General features: G+C 45.6%; 1 protein-coding gene across 6 annotated transcripts in view; it reads left to right on the forward strand.

Moving 5' to 3' along the window:
• The window catches only part of LOC124015325 (serine/threonine-protein kinase MARK1-like), a 101,373-nt gene that overhangs the window by 23,284 nt on the left and 59,363 nt on the right, over positions 1-18,726 (forward strand). For all 6 annotated transcript variants that reach the window (XM_046330497.1, XM_046330499.1, XM_046330500.1 and 3 more), the window contains exon 3: positions 18,391-18,444. In XM_046330497.1, coding sequence (XP_046186453.1) covers positions 18,391-18,444 — 54 coding nt within the window. The remainder of the gene's footprint in view (positions 1-18,390; positions 18,445-18,726) is intronic.

Below are 18,726 nucleotides of genomic sequence, written 5' to 3' on the forward strand. Positions count from 1 at the left end.
TACATAGCTGTCTTTGCTGTCTTCGTATCCAAGATAATTGTGTAGTTTAGAGTGTGTAGTCTTAGAGTGATTATCTTAATTTACCGAGGTTAGCTAGCCAGCTATTTGTCGTCCTTAACGTAGGAGACTCTGCTAGCTAGCCAACAGCTAGCCGACAGCTAGCCAACAGCTAGCCGACAGCTAGCCAACAGCTAGCCAACGTCTACCGAATAGACTCAACAACCCGGTCGCATACACAGGTAGTATCACATTTGCATTTCATTTCATTACAGTACAACGGTTTGATTTGTTTGATCGTAGCTAGCTACATAGCCGTCTGTGTATCAAAGATAATTGTGTAGTCTAGAGCGATTTTCTAGGTTAGCTAGCCAGCTATTGTCGTTCTTTTAACGCAACGTAACGTAAACAACACTGCTAGCTAGCCAGCTAGCCCCCGAATAGCAGCACTGTCGAAACTATTACACTCAACGGAACGACTTGATTAGTGTAGTGTCAACAACGCACCCACTGCCAGCTAGCCTACTTCAGCAGTACTGTATCATTTTAATCATTTTAGTCAATAAGATTCTTGCTACGTAAGCTTAACTTTCTGAACATTCGAGACGTGTAGTAGTCCACTTGTCATTCCAATCTCCTTTGCATTAGCGTAGCCTCTTCTGTAGCCTGTCAACTATGTGTCTGTCTATCCCTGTTCTCTCCTCTCTGCACAGACCATACAAACGCTCCGCACCACGTAGCCGCGGCCACCCTCTCCGGTAGCCTCTGGAACTGCCGATCTGAGGCCAACAAGGCAGAGTTCATCTCAGCCTATGCCTCCCTCCAGTCCCTCGACTTCTTGGCACTGACGGAAACATGGATCACCACAGACAACACTGCTACTCCTACTGCTCTCTCTTCGTCCGCCCACGTGTTCTCGCACACCCCGAGAGCTTCTGGTCAGCGGGGTGGTGGCACCGGGATCCTCATCTCTCCCAAGTGGTCATTCTCTCTTTCTCCCCTTACCCATCTGTCTATTGCCTCCTTTGAATTCCATGCTGTCACAGTTACCAGCCCTTTCAAGCTTAACATCCTTAACATTTATCGCCCTCCAGGTTCCCTCGGAGAGTTCATCAATGAGCTTGATGCCTTGATAAGCTCCTTTCCTGAGGACGGCTCACCTCTCACAGTTCTGGGCGACTTTAACCTCCCCACGTCTACCTTTGACTCATTCCTCTCTGCCTCCTTCTTTCCACTCCTCTCCTCTTTTGACCTCACCCTCTCACCTCACCCTACTCACAAGGCAGGCAATACACTCGACCTCATCTTTACTAGATGCTGTTCTTCCACTAACCTCATTGCAACTCCCCTCCAAGTCTCCGACCACTACCTTGTATCCTTTTCCCTCTCGCTCTCATCCAACACTTCCCACACTGCCCCTACTCGGATGGTATCGCGCCGTCCCAACCTTCGCTCTCTCTCCCCCGCTACTCTCTCCTCTTCCATCCTATCATCTCTTCCCTCTGCTCAAACCTTCTCCAACCTATCTCCTGATTCTTCCTCCTCAACCCTCCTCTCCTCCCTTTCCGCATCCTTTGACTCTCTATGTCCCCTATCCTCCAGGCCGGCTCGGTCCTCCCCTCCCGCTCCGTGGCTCGACGACTCATTGCGAGCTCTCAGAACAGGGCTCCGGGCAGCCGAGCGGAAATGGAGGAAAACTCGCCTCCCTGCGGACCTGGCATCCTTTCACTCCCTCCTCTCTACATTTTCCTCCTCTGTCTCTGCTGCTAAAGCCACTTTCTACCACTCTAAATTCCAAGCATCTGCCTCTAACCCTAGGAAGCTCTTTGCCACCTTCTCCTCCCTCCTGAATCCCCCCCCCCCCTCCTCCCTCTCTGCAGATGACTTCGTCAACCATTTTGAAAAGAAGGTCGACGACATCCGATCCTCGTTTTCTAAGTCAAACGACACCGCTGGTTCTGCTCACACTGCCCTACCCTGTGCTCTGACCTCTTTCTCCCCTCTCTCTCCAGATGAAATCTCGTGTCTTGTGACGGCCGGCCGCCCAACAACCTGCCCGCTTGACCCTATCCCCTCCTCTCTTCTCCAGACCATTTCCGGAGACCTTCTCCCTTACCTCACCTCGCTCATCAACTCATCCCTGACCGCTGGCTACGTCCCTTCCGTCTTCAAGAGAGCGAGAGTTGCACCCCTTCTGAAAAAACCTACACTCGATCCCTCCGATGTCAACAATTACAGACCAGTATCCCTTCTTTCTTTTCTCTCCAAAACTCTTGAACGTGCCGTCCTTGGCCAGCTCTCCCGCTATCTCTCTCTGAATGACCTTCTTGATCCAAATCAGTCAGGTTTCAAGACTAGTCATTCAACTGAGACTGCTCTCCTCTGTATCACGGAGGTGCTCCGCACTGATAAAGCTAACTCTCTCTCCTCTGCTCTCATCCTTCTAGATCTATCGGCTGCCTTCGATACTGTGAACCATCAGATCCTCCTCTCCACCCTCTCCGAGTTGGGCATCTCTGGCGCGGCCCACGCATGGATTGCGTCCTACCTGACAGGTCGCTCCTACCAGGTGGCGTGGCGAGAATCTGTCTCCTCACCACGCGCTCTCACCACTGGTGTCCCCCAGGGCTCTGTTCTAGGCCCTCTCCTATTCTCGCTATACACCAAGACACTTGGCTCTGTCATAACCTCACATGGTCTCTCCTATCATTGCTATGCAGACGACACACAATTAATCTTCTCCTTTCCCCCTTCTGATGACCAGGTGGCGAATCGCATCTCTGCATGTCTGGCAGACATATCAGTGTGGATGACGGATCACCACCTTAAGCTGAACCTCGGCAAGACGGAGCTGCTCTTCCTCCCGGGGAAGGACTGCCCGTTCCATGATCTCGCCATCACGGTTGACAACTCCATTGTGTCCTCCTCCCAGAGCGCTAAGAACCTTGGCGTGATCCTGGACAACACCCTGTCGTTCTCAACCAACATCAAGGCGGTGGCCCGTTCCTGTAGGTTCATGCTCTACAACATCCGCAGAGTACGACCCTGCCTCACACAGGAAGCGGTGCAGGTCCTAATCCAGGCACTTGTCATATCCTGTCTGGATTACTGCAACTCGCTGTTGGCTGGGCTCCCTGCCTGTGCCATTAAACCCCTTCAACTCATCCAGAACGCCGCAGCTCGTCTGGTGTTCAACCTTCCCAAGTTCTCTCACGTCACCCCGCTCCTCCGTTCTCTCCACTGGCTTCCAGTTGAAGCTCGCATCCGCTACAAGACCATGGTGCTTGCCTACGGAGCTGTGAGGGGAACGGCACCTCAGTACCTCCAGGCTCTGATCAGGCCCTACACCCAAACAAGGGCACTGCGTTCATCCACCTCTGGCCTGCTCGCCTCCCTACCACTGAGGAAGTACAGCTCCCGCTCAGCCCAGTCAAAACTGTTCGGTGCTCTGGCCCCCCAATGGTGGAACAAACTCCCTCACGACGCCAGGACAGCGGAGTCAATCACCACCTTCTGGAGACACCTGAAACCCCACCTCTTTAAGGAATACCTAGGATAGGATAAGTAATCCCTCTCACCCCCCTTCCCCTTTAAGATTTAGATGCACTATTGTAAAGTGACTGTTCCACTGGATGTCATAAGGTGAATGCACCAATTTGTAAGTCGCTCTGGATAAGAGCGTCTGCTAAATGACTTAAATGTAAATGTTAAATGTAGTTTTGATTTTCCCATGACGTCAAACAAAGAGGCACTGAGTTTGAAGGTAGGCCTTGAAATACATCCACAGGTACACCTCCAATTGACTCAAATTATGTCAATTAGCCTATCAGATTCTTCTAAAGCCATGACATCATTTTCTGGAATTTTCCAAGCTGTTTAAAGGCACAGTCAACTTCGTGTATGTAAACTTCTGACCCACTTGAATTGTGACACAGTGAAATAATCGGTCTGTAAACAATTGTTGGAAAAATTACTTGTGTCATGCACAAAGTAGATGCCCTAACCGACTTGCCAAAACGTTAGTTTGTTAACAAGAAATGTGTGAAGTGGTTGAAAAACAAGTTTTAATGACTCCATCCTGGGTGTATGTAAACTTTCGACTTCAACTTTATGTAGTAAGCTAAAAACACAGAGCCTAACGTTATCTAGCTAGCTGCTAGGAGGATGTCAAATCAAACTTTTTTTGTCACATGCGCCGAATACAATGAGTGTAGACTTTACTGTGAAATGTTTACTTATAAGCCCTTAACCAAAATAAAATATTTACCAAGTAGACTAAAATAAAATGGAACACAATAAGAATAACAATAACAAGGCTATATACAGGGGGCACCAGTACCGCGTTAGTGTGTGGGGGTATAGGCTTGTTGAGGTAATCTGTAGGTGGGGGTGAAGTGACTATGCATAGGTAACAAACAGCGAGTAGCAGCAGTGTTCAAATAGGAAGGGGGCAATGTAAATTGTCCAGTGGCGATTTCATAAATTGTTCAGCAGTCCAATGGCTTGGGGGTAGAAGCTGTTGAGGAGCCATTTGGTCCTAGACTTGGCGCTCCGGTAGCAAAGAGAACTGTCTAACTTGCGTGACTGGAGTGTCTGACAATTTTATGGGCTTTCCTCTGACACCACCTATTATATAGGTCCTGGATTGCAAGGAAGCTTGGCCCCTGTGATTTACTGGGCCGTTGGCACTACCCTTTGTAGGTGCCGAGCAGTTGCCATACCAGGCGGTGATGCTCTTGATGGTGCAGCTGTAGAACCTTTTGAGGCTCTGGGGGCCAATGTCATGTCATTGGAGGAGTGGGTGAGTGAGTATTTCCCCTAATATCGTTTTTTTGGTGGCTATACACAGCTAGACATGCAAGTGTCATTTGGTTACAGTAGCTAGCAAGAACTTCAATTATTTTTATCCTGTTACCATATCTCTTGTTCACAAATTCATTCTGGCGATCTACTCCGATTTCAGAGCACTCTCGTCTGAGTAAGACTAATAGCTGATGAATTCATGAACGTTCAACACCGGCTGAATATGGACTGTGTCAGTAAACATGGGCCAAAAAAGTTAGATAGTCAGGAACGCTCTAGATAACAACATGTAAACAGCCTAACTGGTCAGCCTAACCGAGTGTGGTGTTCTCTCATTTGTGTCTGGAAGTAGCGAGCAAGCCAACTTTAAAAAAAAATATATATTTCACCTTTATTTAACCAGGTAGGCTAGTTGAGAACAAGTTCTCATTTGCAACTGCGACCTGGCCAAGATAAAGCATAGCAGTGTGAGCAGACAACACAGATTTACACATGGAGTAAACAATTAACAAGTCAATAACACAATAGGGAAACAAAGTGGAGTCTATATACATTGTGTGCAAAAGGCATGAGGAGGTAGGCAAATAATTACAATTTTGCAGATTAACACTGGAGTGATAAATTATCAGATGGTCATGTGCAGGTAGAGATATTGGTGTGCAAAAGAGCAGAAAAGTAAATAAATAAAAACAGTATGGGAATGAGGTAGGTAAAAATGGGTGGGCTATTTGCCGATAGACTATGTACAGCTGCAGCGATCGGTTAGCTGCTCAGATAGCAGATGTTTGAAGTTGGTGAGGGAGATAAAAGTCTCCAACTTCAGCGATTTTTGCAATTCGTTCCAGTCACAGACAGCAGAGAACTGGAACGAAAGGCGGCCAAATGAGGTGTTGGCTTTAGGGATGATCAGTGAGATACACCTGCTGGAGCGCGTGCTATGGATGGGTGTTGCCATCGTGACCAGTGAACTGAGATAAGGAGGAGCTTTACCTAAAATGGACTTGTAGATGACCTGGAGCCAGTGGGTCTGGCGACGAATATGTAGCGAGGGCCAGCCGACTAGAGCGTACAAGTCGCAGTGGTGGGTGGTATAAGGTGCTTTAGTGAAAAAACGGATGGCATAGTGATAAACTGCATCCAGTTTGCTGAGTAGAGTGTGGGAAGCAATTTTGTAGATGACATCGCCGAAGTCGAGGATCGGTAGGATAGTCAGTTTTACTAGGGTATGTTTGGCGGCGTGAGTGAAGGAGGCTTTGTTGCGGAATAGAAAGCCAACTCTTGATTTGATTTTCGATTGGAGATGTTTGATATGAGTCTGGAAGGAGAGTTTACAGACACCTAGGTACTTATAGATGTCCACATATTCACGGTTGGAACCATCCAGGGTGGTGATGCTGGTCAGGCGTGCGGGTGCAGGCAGCGAATGGTTGAAAAGCATGCATTTGGTTTTACTAGCGTTTAAGAGCAGTTGGAGGCCACGGAAGGAGTGTTGTATGGCATTGAAGCTCGTTTGGAGGTTAGATAGCACAGTGTCCAAGGACGGGCCGGAAGTATATAGAATGGTGTCGTCTGCGTAGAGGTGGATCAGGGAATCGCCCGCAGCAAGAGCAACATCATTGATATATACAGAAAAGAGTCGGCCCGAGGATTGAACCCTGTGGCACCCCCACAGAGACTTCCAGAGGACCGGACAGCATGCCCTCCCGAGTTGACACACTGAACTCTGTCTGCAAAGTAATTGGTGAACCAGGCAAGGCAGTCATCTGAAAAACCGAGGCTACTGAGTCTGCCGATAAGAATATGGTGATTGACCTAGTCGAAAGCATTGGCAAGGTCGATGAAGACTGCTGCACAGTACTGTCTTTTATTGATGGCGGTTATGATAGCGTTTAGTACCTTGAGCGTGGCTGAGGTGCACCCGTGACCGGCTCGGAAACCAGATTACACAGCGGAGAAGGTACGGTGGGATTCGAGATGGTCAGTGACCTGTTTGTTGACTTGGCTTTCGAAGACCTTAGATAGGCAGGGCAGGATAGATATAGGTCTGTAACAGTTTGGGTCCAGGGTGTCTCCCCCTTTGAAGAGGGGGATGACTGCGGCAGCTTTCCAGTCCTTGGGGATCTCAGACGATATGAGAGGTTGAACAGGCTGGTAATAGGGGTTGCGACAATGGCGGCGGATAGTTTCAGAAATAGAGGGTCCAGATTGTCAAGCCCAGCTGATTTGTACGGAGCTGTTGGCCGAGGTTGGAGAAGCCAGGCGGAAGGCAAAGCCAGCCGTTGAGAAATGCTTGTTGAAGTTTTCGATAATCATGGATCTATCGGTGGTGACAGTGTTACCAAGCCTCAGTGCAGTGGGTAGCTGGGAGGAGGTGCTCTTGTTCTCCATGGACTTCAGTGTCCCAGAACTTTTTGGAGTTGGAGCTACAGGATGCAAACTTCTGCCTGAAGAAGCTGGCCGTAGCTTTTTCTGACTGCGTGTATTGGTTCCTGACTTCCCTGAACAGTTGCATATCGCGGGGACTGTTCGATGCTATTGCAGTCCGCCACAGGATGTTTTTGTGCTGGTCGAGGGCAGTCAGGTCTGGAGTGAACCAAGGGCTATATCTGTTCTTAGTTCTGTATTTTTTGAACGGAGCATGCTTATCTAAAATGGTGAGGAAGTTACTTTTAAAGAATGACCAGGCATCCTCAACTGACGGGATGAGGTCAATGTCCTTCTAGGATACCCGGGCCCGGTCGATTAGAAAGGCCTGCTCACAAAAGTGTTTTACGGAGCGTTTGACAGTGATGAGGGGTGGTCGTTTGACTGCGGCTCCGTAGCGGATACAGGCAATGAGGCAGTGATCGCTGAGATCCTGGTTGAAGACAGCGGAGGTGTATTTGGAGGTCCAGTTGGTCAGGATAACGTCTATGAGGGTGCCCTTGTTTACAGATTTAGGGTTGTACCTGGTGGGTTCCTTGATGATTTGTGTGAGATTGAGGGCATCTAGCTTAGATTGTAGGACTGCTGGGGTGTTAAGCATATCCCAGTTTAGGTCACCTAACAGAACAAACTCTGAAGCTAGATGGGGGGCAATCAATTCACAAATGGTGTCCAGGGCACAGCTGGGTGCTGAGGGGGGTTGGTAGCAGGTGGCAACAGTGAGAGACTTATTTTTGGAGAGATTCATTTTTAAAATTAGAAGTTCGAACTGTTTGGGTATGGACCTGGAAAGTATGACATTACTTTGCAGGCTATCTCTGCAGTAGACTGAAACTCCTCCCCCTTTGGCAGTTCTATCTTGACGGAAGATGTTATAGTTGGGTATGGAAATCTCAGAATTTTTGGTGGCCTTCCTGAGCCACGATTCAGACATGGCAAGGACATCAGGGTTAGCAGAGTGTGCTAAAGCAGTGAGTAAAACAAACTTAGGGAGGAGGCTTCTGATGGCTTTTTCGATCACAGAAGTCAACAAATGAGGGTGCCTGGGGACATGCAGGGCCTGGGTTTACCTCCACATCACCCGCGGAACAGAGGAGTAGTATGAGGGTGCGGCTAAAGGCTATCAAAACTGGTCGCCAAGAGCGTTGGGGACAGAGAATGGAAGGAGCAGATTTCTGGGCATGGTAGAATATATTCAGGGCATAATGCGCAGACAGGGGTGTGGTGGGGTGATGATGAGAGAGGTTGTATCTCTGGACATTTTTTTAATTTTTATTTTATTTTTACCTTTATTTAACTAGGCAAGTCAGTTAAGAACAAATTCTTATTTTCAATGACGGCCTAGGAACAGTGGGTTAACTGCCTGTTCAGGGGCAGAATGACAGATTTGTACCTTGTCAGCTCTGGGATTCGAACATGCAACCTTTCGTTTACTAGTCCAACGCTCTAACCACTTGGCTACCCTGCCGCTGGTTGTAAATGGGTGAGATCACCGCATGTGTGGGAGGTGGGACAAAGGAGGTATCAGGGGTATGAAGAGTGGATCTAGGGGCTCCATTGTAAACTAAAACAATGATAACTAACCTGAACAACAGTATACAAGGCATATTGACATTTGAGAGAGACATACAGTAATCACAGGTGTTGAATTGGGAGAGCTAGCTAAAACAGTAGCTAAAACAGTAGGTGAGACAACAACAGCTAATCAGCTAGCACAACAACAGCAGGTAAAATGGCGTAGGCTGGCAGGGGGGGTGGATTAACTACACACAGAGCCTGAATGCGGCTGGGGCCGACAGATAAAACATAAACAAGCAGAATGGAGTACCGTGATTAATGGACAGTCTAGCACGCATCAGCTATGTAGCCAGGTGATCAGTGTCCAGGGGGGCAGCGATGGATGGGGCAGGGAAGCTGGACTGGCGAGTGTTATCCAGGTTAAAAGACAGTTAGCAGTGGCCAACAATGGCTAAATAGCTTGTAGCTAGTTAGCTGGTTAGATTCTGGAGGTTCTTGAGTGTGTTCTAAAAATAAAAAATAATGGCGATTCCGTATCACATTGGGTGAGGCAGTTTACCGGAAGGTATAAACAAATTAAAAATCGAAAAGGGAAAGTAAATATGGGTCCAGTGAGTGTTTGGGACGCGGCGATTCAGACGGTTAGCAGGCCTGTGCTAACAAGCTATCAGTTAGTAGGCCAGGGCTAAACAAGGTAGCAGGCCGAATTACTTTAGCCAGTTAGCGTGGTTACAGACAAGCGCCACAAGGATGAGTATGCTACAATTCCCCATTGTTTATCATTGCAATTTTGAGTGTGGCAAATGGCTTGTTTGCATGAAGTCCTACTGTAGCTAAATCAAAATCAAATCAAATTTATTTATATAGCCTTCGTACATCAGCTGATATCTCAAAGTGCTGTACAGAAACCCAGCCTAAAACCCCAAACAGCAAGCAATGCAGGTGTAGAAGCATGGTGGCTAGGAAAAACTCCCTAGAAAGGCCAACACTTAGCCTGGTTCCTCTCTAGGTTACTTCCTATGTGGGGTGGCCAGTCCTCTTCTGGCTGTGCCAGGTGGAGATTATAACAGAACATGGCCAAGATGTTCAAATGTTTATAAATGACCAGCATGGTCGAATAATAATAAGGCAGAACAGTTGAAACTGGAGCAGCAGCACGGCCAGGTGGACTGGGGACAGCAAGGAGTCATCATGTCATGTAGTCCTGGGGCATGGTCCTAGGGCTCAGGTCCTCCGAGAGAGAGAGAGAGAGAAGGAGAGAATTAGAGAACGCACACTTAGATTCACACAGGACACCGAATAGGACAGGAGAAGTACTCCAGATATAACAAACTGACCCTAGCCTCCCGACACATAAACTACTGCAGCATAAATACTGGAGGCTGAGACAGGAGGGGTCAGGAGAAACTGTGGCCCCATCCGAGGACACCCCCGGACAGGGCCAAACAGGAAGGATATAACCCCACCCACTTTGCCAAAGCACAGCCCCCACACCACTAGAGGGATATGTTCAACCACCAACTTACCATCCTGAGACGAGGCTGAGTATAGCCCACAAAGATCTCCGCCATGGCACAACCCAAAGGGGGGCGCCAACCCAGACAGGATGACCACATCAGTGAATCAACCCACTCAGGTGACGCACCCCTTCCAGGGACGGCATGAGAGAGCCCAAGTAAGCCAGTGACTCAGCCCCTGTAATAGGGTTAGAGGCAGAGAATCCCAGTGGAAAGAGGGGAACTGGCCAGGCAGAGACAGCAAGGGCGGTTCGTTGCTCCAGAGCCTTTCCGTTCACCTTCCCACTCCTGGGCCAGACTACACTCAATCATATGACCCACTGAAGAGATGAGTCTTCAGTAAAGACTTAAAGGTTGAGACCGAGTTTGCGTCTCTGACATGGGTAGGCAGACCGTTCCATAAAAATGGAGCTCTATAGGAGAAAGCACTGCCTCCAACTGTTTGCTTAGAAATTCTAGGGACAATTAGGAGGCCTGCGTCTTGTACGTGTAGGTATGTACGGCAGGACCAAATCAGAGAGATAGTAGGAGCAAGCCCATGTAATGCTTTGTAGGTTAGCAGTAAAACCTTGAAATCAGCCCTTGCCTTGACAGGAAGCCAGTGTTGGGAGGCTAGCACTGGAGTAATATGATCAATTTTTTGGGTTCTCGTCAGGATTCTAGCAGCCGTATTTATCACCAACTGATGTTTATTTAGTGCTTTATCCGGGTAGCCGGAAAGTAGAGCATTGCAGTAGTCTAACCTAGAAGTGACAAAAGCAGAAATTAATCCATGCATCATTTTTGGACAGAAAGTTTCTGATTTTTGCAATGTTACGTAGATGGGAAAAAAGCTGTCCCAGAAATGGTCTTGATATGTTATTCAAAAGAGAGATCCGGGTCCAGAGTAACGCCGAGGTCCTTCAGTTTTATTTGAGATGACTGTACAACCATTCAGATTAATTGTCAGATTCAACAGAAGATATCTTTGTTTCTTGGGACCTAGAACAAGCATCTCTGTTTTGTCCGAGTTTAAAAGTAGAAAGTTTGCAGCCATCCACTTCCTTACGTCTGAAACACATGCTTCTAGCAAGGGCAATTTCGGGGCTTCACCATGTTTCATTAAAATGTACAGCTGTGTGTCGTCATCCGCATAGCAGTGAAAGTTAACATTATGTTTTCGAATAACATCCCCAAGAGGTAAAATATATAGTGAAAACAATAGTGGTCCTAAAACGGAACCTGAGGAACACCAAAATCTACAGTTGATTTGTCAGAGGACAAACCATTCACAGAGACAAACTGATATCTTTCTGACAGATAAGATCTAAACCAGGCCAGAACTTGTCAGTGTAGACCAATTTGGGTTTCCAATCTCTCCAAAAGAATGTGGTGATCGATGGTATCAAAAGCAGCACTAAGGTCTAGGAGCACGAGGACAGATGCAGAGCCTCGGTCCGATGCCATTAAAATGTAATTTACCACCTTCACAAGTGCCGTCTCAGTGCTATGATGGGGTCTAAAACCAGACTGAAGCATTTCGTATACATTGTTTGTCTTCAGGAAGGCAGTAATTTGCTGCGCAACAGCCTTTTCTAAATTTTTTGAGAGGAATGGAAGATTCGATATAGGCCAATAGTTTTTTTTATATTTTCTGGGTCAAGGTTTGGCTTTTTCAAGAGAGGCTTTATTACTGCCACTTTTAGTGAGTTTGGTACACATCCGGTGGATAGAGAGCCATTTATTATGTTCAACTTAGGAGGGCCAAGCACAGGAAGCAGCTCTTTCAGTATTTTAGTTGGAATAGGGTCCAGTATGCTGCTTGAAGGTTTAGAGGCCATGATTATTTTCATCATTGTGTCAAGAGATATAGTACTAAAACACTTGAGCGTGCGTCTCTCTTGATTCTAGGTCCTGGGAGAGTTGTGCAGACTCGGGACAACTGAGCTTTGAAGGAATACGCAGATTTAAAGAGGAGTCCGTAATTAGCTTTCTAATAATAATAATCTTTTCCTCAAAGAAGTTCATGAATTTATCACTGCTAAAGTGAAAGTCATCCTCTCTTGGGGAATGCTGCTTTTTAGTTAGCTTTGCAACAGTATCAAAAATGAATTTTGGATTGTTCTTATTTTCCTCAATTAAGTTAGGAAAAATAAGATGATCGAGCAGCAGTAAGGGCTCTTCGGTACTGTCTTTCCAAGCTAGTCGGAAGACTTCCAGTTTGGTGTGGCGCCATTTCCGTTCCAATTTTCTGGATGGTTGCTTCAGAGCTCGGGTATTTTCTGTGTATCAGGGAGCTAGTTTCTTATGAGAATTTATTTGAGTTTTTAGGGGTGCAACTGCATCTAGGGTATTGCGCAAGGTTAAATTGAGTTCCTCATTTAGGTGGTTAACTGATTTTTGTCCTCTGGCGTCCTTGGGTAGACAGAGGGAATCTGGAAGGACATCAAGGAATCTTTGTGTTGTCTGTGAATTTATAGCACGGCTATTGATGTTCCTTGGTTGGGGTCTGAGCAGATTATTTGTTGCAATTGCAAACGTAAAAAAATGGTGGTCCGATAGTCCAGGATTATGAGGAAAAACATTAAGATCCACAACATTTATTCCATGGGACAAAACTAGGTCCAGCGTATGACTGTGACAGTGAGTGGGTCCAGAGACATGTTGGACAAAACCCACTGAGTCGATGATGGCTCCGAAAGCCTTTTGGAGTGGGTCTGTGGATTTTTCCATGTGAATATTAGTCACCAAAGATTAGAATATTATCTGCTATGACTACAAGGTCCGATGGGAATTCAGGGAACTCCGTGAGGAATGCTGTATATGGCCCAGGAGGCCTGTAAACAGTAGCTACAAAAAGTGATTGAGTAGGCTGCATAGATTTCATGACTAGAAGCTCAAAAGACGAAAACGCCATTTTTCTTTTTTGTAAATTGAAATTTGCTATCGTAAATGTTAGCAACACCTCCGCCTTTGCGGGATGCATGGGGGATATGGTCACTAGTGTAGCCAGGAGGTGAGGCCTCATTTAACACAGTGAATTCATCAGGCTTAAGCCATGTTTCAGTCAGGCCAATCACATCAAGATTATGATCAGTGATTAGTTCATTGACTATAATTGCCTTTGAAGTAAGGGATCTAACATTAAGTAGCCCTATTTTGAGATGTGAGGTATCATGATCTCTTTCAATAATGACAGGAATGGGGGTGGTCTTTATCCTAGTGAGATTACTAAGGCGAACACCGCCATGTTTAGTTTTGCCCAACCTTGGTTGAGGCACAGACACGGTCTCAATGATGATAGCTGAGCTGACTACACTGACTGTGCTAGTGGCAGACTCCACTATGCTGGCAGGCTGGCTTACAGCCTGCTGCCTGGCCTGCACCCTATTTCATTGTGGAGCTAGAGGAGTTAGAGCCCTGTCTATGTTGGTAGATAAGATGAGAGCACCCCTCCAGCTAGGATGGAGTCCGTCACTCCTCAGCAGGTCAGGCTTGGTCCTGTTTGTGGGTGAGTCCCAGAAAGAAGGCCAATTATCTACAAATTCTATCTTTTGGGAGGGGCAGAAAACCGTTTTCAACCAGCGATTGAGTTGTGAGACTGCTGTAGAGCTCATCACTCCCCCTAACTGGGAGGGGGCCAGAGACAATTACTTGATGCCGACACATCTTTCTAGCTGATTTACACGCAGAAGCTATGTTGCGCTTGGTGATCTCTGACTGTTTCATCCTAACATCGTTGGTGCCGACGTGGATAACAATATCTCTATACTCTCTACACTCGCCAGTTTTTGCTTTAGCCAGCACCATCTTCAGATTAGCCTTAACGTCGGTAGCCCTGCCCCCTGGTAAACAGTGTATGATCGCTGGATAATTAGTTTTAATGACTAGAGTTTTCAATTTGTCAGAGCTAATGGTGGGAAGCTTCGGCGTCTCAGACCCCGTAACGAGAGGAGTAGAGACCAGAGAAGCCTCGGCCTCTGACTCCGACTCGCTGCTTAACCTCTTGCTCCTACCCGACACGCAGGCGTCCCATCTAGACATCTGGAAATGCAAATGCACTACGCTAAATGCTAATAGCACTCGTTCAAACTCAAACGTTCATTAAAATACACATGCAGGGTACTGAATTAAAGCTACACTCATTGTGAATCCAGGCAACAAGTCAGATTTTTAAAATGCTTTTCGGCGAAAGCATGAGAAGCTATTATCTGATAGCAAGTAACACCCCGAAAGACCCGCAGGGAACGTAAACTAAATAATTAGCATAGTCGGCGCTACACAAAACGCACAAATAAAATATAAAACATTCATTACCTTTGACCATCTTCTTTGTTGGCACTCCTAGATGTCCCATAAACATCACTATTGGGTCTTTTTTTCGATTAAATCGGTCCATATATAGCCTAGATATCGATCTATGAAGACTGTGTGATCAAGGGAAAAAATAACGTTTTATAGCGTAACGTTATTTTTTTAAATTAAAAAAGTTGACGATAAACTTTCACAAAACACTTCGAAATACTTTTGTAATGCAACTTTAGGTATTAGTAAACGTTAATAAGCAATCAAGTTGATCATGAGGCGATGTATATTCTATAGCTGTACGTCTGGAAATATAATGTCCGGTTAAATCTCAACCAAAATATCCGGTCAGAGACCGGAAGAAAGGCGCTGCCTTGTGTCCGTTTGACCAAGAAACAAATCGTAGGCAAATGACAAGACTGTTGACATCGTGTGGAAGCTGTAGGTATTGCAACCTCGGCCCCATTTAATGTGGATCACATTCAACAATGGGTTCTAGTGGCGCATGGATATATTTTTCCATTTTCAGTGATCAGAAGCTATCCTCGCCGTAAGGCGAGTACATCATGTTAATGTTACTACTTAGTTGGAGGTCCTGATGAATCGTATCCAGATAAAGCGTCCGGTAATTAAAAAGTAAAAACCGTAAAGTTGTCAGGTAGCAAAATAGGTTGGCAACAAAACGCACAGCAACTCGAAAACAAGTCTGCAAGTTGACAGTTACATTTTAGTAATTTAGCAGGTGCACTTACAGTGACTTATTACCGCCACACCGGCGGTCACGAGTCATGATGGCAGTTAAATTCCACGTGACTGTTTAGTCACGTTAATTAGGTTTCCCCAAGTTCTGATGCTGCCGATGGTCATTAGTAGCCTCCCAAACTTGCTAACTGCCTGGTACTCAGCACTCTATTGTCCCTCTAATCACTCTGACATCAATGCAAATGGTATCAAAAATTTTGACTGATGAAGTGTGTACAGCCTGTGCAAAACAACAAAGCAGAGCTCATGCCTTTTCATGTAACTGTATTTAAATCATTAGAATCGCATCATGCAGCCTTAAAATGTATTAAATATCGACACGTATAGCCCAACATTTGTATCACAACTGAAGTTACATACATAACTCTGAAATAAGCATATAGGAGTACCTGTTTCTTTAACTGTTCAACACAGAATAGCCCCATGTGAGCACTCCCTCAAGTTGTTTGGAGAAAATATCCTTTCTATTTTATTCCCTTATGTTCAGTTGTATTCTTCCTACTATAAAATAATGCCACGGTATTCTAAGCAAATCTTGTCTGCTAAATGACCTATTGTAGCCCACAAACATATGGCATAGCAAGATCAGGGCCTAACATAAGGACAACTCAGATTATGCTATTTTGTTCTTGCTCTTCATTTCATGTTTCTTTAGATTTGTGTAAAATTAATACTGGATTTATTGTGATGGTGTAGGCTATATTATTAAATGGATTTATTAGACATTAAAATGTAGATGTTCCAAAAGTCTGCATCAGTGGCTTGTATGCTATGCTAAATGTGTTTTATGTTTAATTAACGTGAGACCGGCAGTTATTTGCTTGACAATAAATGGCCCACAATTTCATGACTGCCATAGCCATAGTAGTGAGTGCATACATTTTGATATGTTTTGTAGTGGTCCCCGGTGGGAATCGACCCCACAACCCTGGTGTTGTAAGCGCCATGCTCTACCACCTGAGCTGACTGGCCATGGTGCACTGGTCTGCATAGACTCCAGTCCTGGACGAGACATGTTTTATTTGATGCAGTGTTTATTAATCGTCCAAACGCACAGCCGCTTTCCCACTATATTGCTATAGAATTGTTTTTGGAATGCCTTTTTATATGTAATTCCCAAACATTCTAAGAATTTATGAACATGTGAAAATGACTAAGTGGTCGCTTATCAGAACATTTTTTTTAAATAGTGTAATTCTCCTGGGGGTGTATATGAACATATTTTAATACGATTTGATGTTGCTACAATGCTGTCAGCCACTTTAAGACAAATCAAGAGTTAACAAGATATGACTGCATTGGTTGCTCTCACCACCCGTTGACCTCAACCACTCAACAATTCTCTTTCAGTGTTGGCCAAAACCTCAGCGCATTTTAAAAAGTCTACTCTTGAAATGGAAATAACTTTGGCTGGGAACTCTGACCCAGCATGAGCCACAGTATAGGTTAAATTATTGATGCAATGTACGTCAGTAATCTCGCCAGAGTGTTGAGTGAGATGTTGTTACGTGTGAAATCAAACATTCCGGTATGCCTACTAAGAGATTTGCTGATAGGATGCGAATGCTTATGGTCTCGCGAGCCTGCTGTTTCTACCCAGTAATGGTGTCTGATTTACATATCCATATTTCAGAAGAGGAGGCACTGTTCTTTGCAAGTGAAGTATATTCTACGCTGCCTATGATTTGCATTGTGCTAGTGTCATATCCTATCCCAAAAAATGATTGTGCGTTGATTATAGTGATTATGGTTCATTGTAGTCTAGGGGACTGATGCAACCTTTCTCAGTGACTCTTTAAAATGATCTATGGCACTCTGGGGAGTACGAGAATAATTTCACATGCGTCTTTAAAGGCACAATCTGTAACTTTCACTTCAAGTGCAACAGTAGCCCTTTTGACTGGTTTCTAATTTGTGGGGGTGGATCTGGACAAATGAAACTGCCAGTGAGTTATTATAGTGTCTTTTTTTCAATGGCGCTTCTTGCTGAGAAGTTTGTACACCAACACAGGCCCACATAAATGACCTTTTTCCCCCTCTCAATTCCACTCTATGTAGCAGTTAATGTTTTGCACCAGGAGGACCAAACAGCAGCACTGCACCAGCTCAGATTTGAACCAACAACCCTCTGATTCATAGTCTTTAAAGCAGCCACAGTCAAATGAAGGAGTGTCGCTTTAACTGTTGGACATAACTTGTTTCTTTTAGAATGGTTCATCTCAGAAATGATGGATCGACACGATCCTCTGGTCTAGACCTTGATAGAGGAAATTGGCCGCCTACCGCCTTACACTATGAGAATGTGGGCAGGTCGGCATCACGTCTGAGGCTTCCGTTTAAGATCCCTCACTCAGTGGCCAGGGTATGTTTTTATTTACCAATATGAAAGGAACCTACAGAGCCTGTGTCGACCTCAGCAGTCATCTCTAGACATTTCTAAGACCAGTCTCGTCTGAAATGATGGTTGAGGAATGTCATTACAGCCACCATCTCTGTGTGTGGGGCTCGCGGCTGTCGCTGTGTGTCTGTTGGTGTGTGTATCCAAATTTACATTCTCATACTGTCCATTCAAAACATTCATCAGTTTGTGCATTTGCAGCCTTCCTAACAGGGACAGTGTTTATCTATTTTGTTTAGCTGGCAGACAGCAAGAATTAGGCCTGAATAGATTTTCAATTTTGAGCTCGAGTTACCCAATCCAAGGCTGTCGATTCTGCATTCTGGCAACTTGATCCCCCTGTTCTGAGGAAAGCACACCTTGTGTGGTGCTAACCATAATGCTAATTTACCATTTAATCATAACTTTCTGCCTGTATCCTAAATGTCACCATATTCCCTATATAGTGCACTACTTTTGATCAGGGCCCATAAGGCTCTGATCAAAAGTAGTGCCCTATACAGGGAATATGGTGTCATTTGTGATGCAGCCTCTCTCTCGGAAGCTCCTCAGACTCCGGTAAACCTGGGTCAGGATTAGAGGATCAAAACCTTCCATTGTCAAACAAAAATTGGGTGATGTCACAGGGCTTTGGCCTGATGTGATTGGTGTGTAATATCTATTTCTTGTTTGTCTCTGCTTCCGAAGGTTGCCGTGAAGATAATAGACAAAACGCAGTTGAACCCCACTAGTCTACAGAAGGTAAGCCCTCACATTCAAACTTCTCTTTCTCTCTCCCTTTTTCTCTTTCTTCTCTTCCTCTCATCTCCTCTCTCGCTCTCTCTGTTAAACACTGTCTATGATGGGTCACATCAGCACAGAGATCAGATGATATCTATACAGCCTCCCTTTTGGGTTTTGCGTCAGACACAGGATGACATTGTGTACGAGAGACCAGAGCCACACAAGGGCCATGCTCGTGAACTTTTGCTAAGACTATTGGTCTTAAATGGCTTGTTGCTATCTTTTTTCATAGGCCAACGT

Source organism: Oncorhynchus gorbuscha, linkage group LG26 (assembly GCF_021184085.1).
Source record: "Oncorhynchus gorbuscha isolate QuinsamMale2020 ecotype Even-year linkage group LG26, OgorEven_v1.0, whole genome shotgun sequence".
Classification (NCBI taxonomy): Eukaryota; Metazoa; Chordata; class Actinopteri; order Salmoniformes; family Salmonidae; genus Oncorhynchus; species Oncorhynchus gorbuscha.